General features: G+C 36.5%; 1 protein-coding gene across 1 annotated transcript; it reads right to left on the minus strand.

Annotated features, from left to right (window-relative positions):
- Positions 1-250: 250 nt before the first annotated feature.
- LOC102693792 (olfactory receptor 6N1-like) lies at positions 251-1,219 on the minus strand. The gene has a single exon (XM_006642987.2). It carries the CDS (start codon positions 1,217-1,219, stop codon positions 251-253), a length of 969 nt encoding a protein of 322 aa, XP_006643050.2.
- Between the last annotated feature and the right edge of the window lie 983 nt (positions 1,220-2,202).

Genomic DNA, 2,202 nt, shown 5'->3' on the forward strand with positions numbered 1-2,202 from the left:
CTGTAGATAGAAATAGCGCCATTAGTAATCTGCTAACAGCAAACATTTTAATCTGCATTCTGAAATTCATACTATAGAATCTTTTTCAATACAATGACACTTATTCAAGGTCATGTGTATTGCAACTTTAAATTTAGATGTTAATAAAATGATGTTCTTCATAGATTTGTAAATTATTTTTAACAGGTAATCTTGATTTCTTTTGGTTATTGAGCATTAATATTCCTGATACTTTATCTTACTGTTAATGTTAATGTCTTAATGTTGACAGTGATTTTACACTATGGGGAGACTGAAGACTAAAGTATCTTTGAGCTGCTGCCTTGATTTTTTCATTCCTTAGCCAGTAAATAATGGGGTTGAGCAAAGGGGTGAGGAAATAGTACACTGCACCTACAAAGATGCGTCCATCAGGAGGGATGCTTTCCACTCTCAACCCAATGTACACTACAGCACTGGACACATAATAGAGGAAGACAACAGCCACATGTGAGGAGCACATTGAGAAGGCCTTCTTACGGCTTACCACAGTTTTCAGTTTCATTACTGATGCTATAATTCTGCAGTATGTCCACAAGACATAGAGAAAGGGGATATAGATTGACATCATGGCCATAAGTAGAGTAAAATTTACGTGAACTGTAACATCACCACAAGCTAATGACATTACTGTACGGTAATCACAGACAATGTGTAGGATAAGATTTGATCCACAGAAGGGCAAAGTGCTTGCCGGTACCACTGATAAAAGAGGCGCAAAGACGCCCAGCACCCAGATGGTGGAGGCCATTTTTAAACAGACCTTGGTGTTGATTAAGGTGTTGTAATGCAAAGGCTTTACGATTGCAGCATATCGGTCATAAGACATGGCTGCTACAAGGAATCCTTCAATAGCAGCAAATGCTATGAAAAAATGCATCTGTATAAAACAACCCGAGAAAGAGATGATGTTGTTGTGATGCAAAAGAACTGCTAGCAGTTTTGGTATGACAGTACTAGTTAGTAGAATATCTAAGAGACTTAAATTCCCCAGGAAGAAGTACATGGGGGTTTGGAGCCCGTGGTCCAGGGCAACTAACACCAAGATGAGCAGATTACCCATGATGATGGCCAGGAAGAGGATGAGGAAGAAGATGAAGAGTGCAATGTAGTGTTCCTGCAGGCCAGGCAATCCAACAATGATGAATTCAGAGTGCAGAGTTCTATTGGAGTCACTCATGGCTCGGTGTTTCAGGGTACTTACACAGGAGAGCCAAGAAGTAGGTTGGTTTAGTTGTGGTTTGGAAAAAAATCCATAGAATCTGAAAGAATAGTTAAATATGTTTTTATACTTGGCTTATTATAATGAATATCCAATATTTTAAATGTCATATTAACGTTTAACACATTGTCCTGCCAAACTCATAGTGATTTCCTAAAGGGTGAATTGTATTCTGGCTACATATCTCTTTGCATGTGAGTAGCACGTTTTTCTCCCTGGATTGTTCTTTCTTTTGATATTTTGTAACAACTAATCCAACAACCTGGAACATCTTAAGATAATCTGATTTGAGACAATAGACTGGTGGTTACATCCTTTATTTTGCTCTCTTCATTTTTCTTTTCTAGCAAGGCAGTATTACTTTGTTTATTTACTTTGATCATTCTCAGTTCAATATCATAGTAAAAGAAAAATGTGAGAGAGAACACATTTTGGGACTGTTTCTGGCTGGAATGATACAAATGAAGGGTTTATTCTGTAACTGGGAAAAGATATCAGCTTCGCAGCAAAGTAACAAGAATTACTAATGGTTGTGATTGTCACAGTACAACAATGTTTTAGAGAAACCTAGAAAATTGCTAACAGTCATTAGGTGTTAAAGGCTTGCCAGAGTTTTATAGGAGTGTCTATATAGTGTTAATATCAGAACACACAGGATAGTGTAATAGATCTATAGAAATGTGGTTTGCAGATAAGCAAAAACAACATGGACCGTGGCAGAGGGTTGTGCTTTCTGGAGACCCCTGGTTCTATACTTTATTTACTAATGGGAAATCAAAAAGGTGAAAACACAAAAACCACAGCTGAGGTCTGTATAATTGTAGTTTATATAATATATAATTGCAATGAAAATATTTAGGAAAATTGTATTACTCAAGGTTAAAGCATTTTATGCATTATTTGAATTACAGTAAAAACAATGGAAATCATTTGGAATTAAA

The sequence above is a fragment of the Lepisosteus oculatus genome, chromosome 13 (assembly GCF_040954835.1).
Source record: "Lepisosteus oculatus isolate fLepOcu1 chromosome 13, fLepOcu1.hap2, whole genome shotgun sequence".
In the NCBI taxonomy this organism is placed as follows: domain Eukaryota; kingdom Metazoa; phylum Chordata; class Actinopteri; order Semionotiformes; family Lepisosteidae; genus Lepisosteus; species Lepisosteus oculatus.

Excerpts from the sequence above, each read along its gene's own strand:
- LOC102693792 (XM_006642987.2), bottom strand. The coding sequence starts at position 1,219 with ATGAGTGACTCCAATAGAACTCTGCACTCTGAATTCATCATTGTTGGA.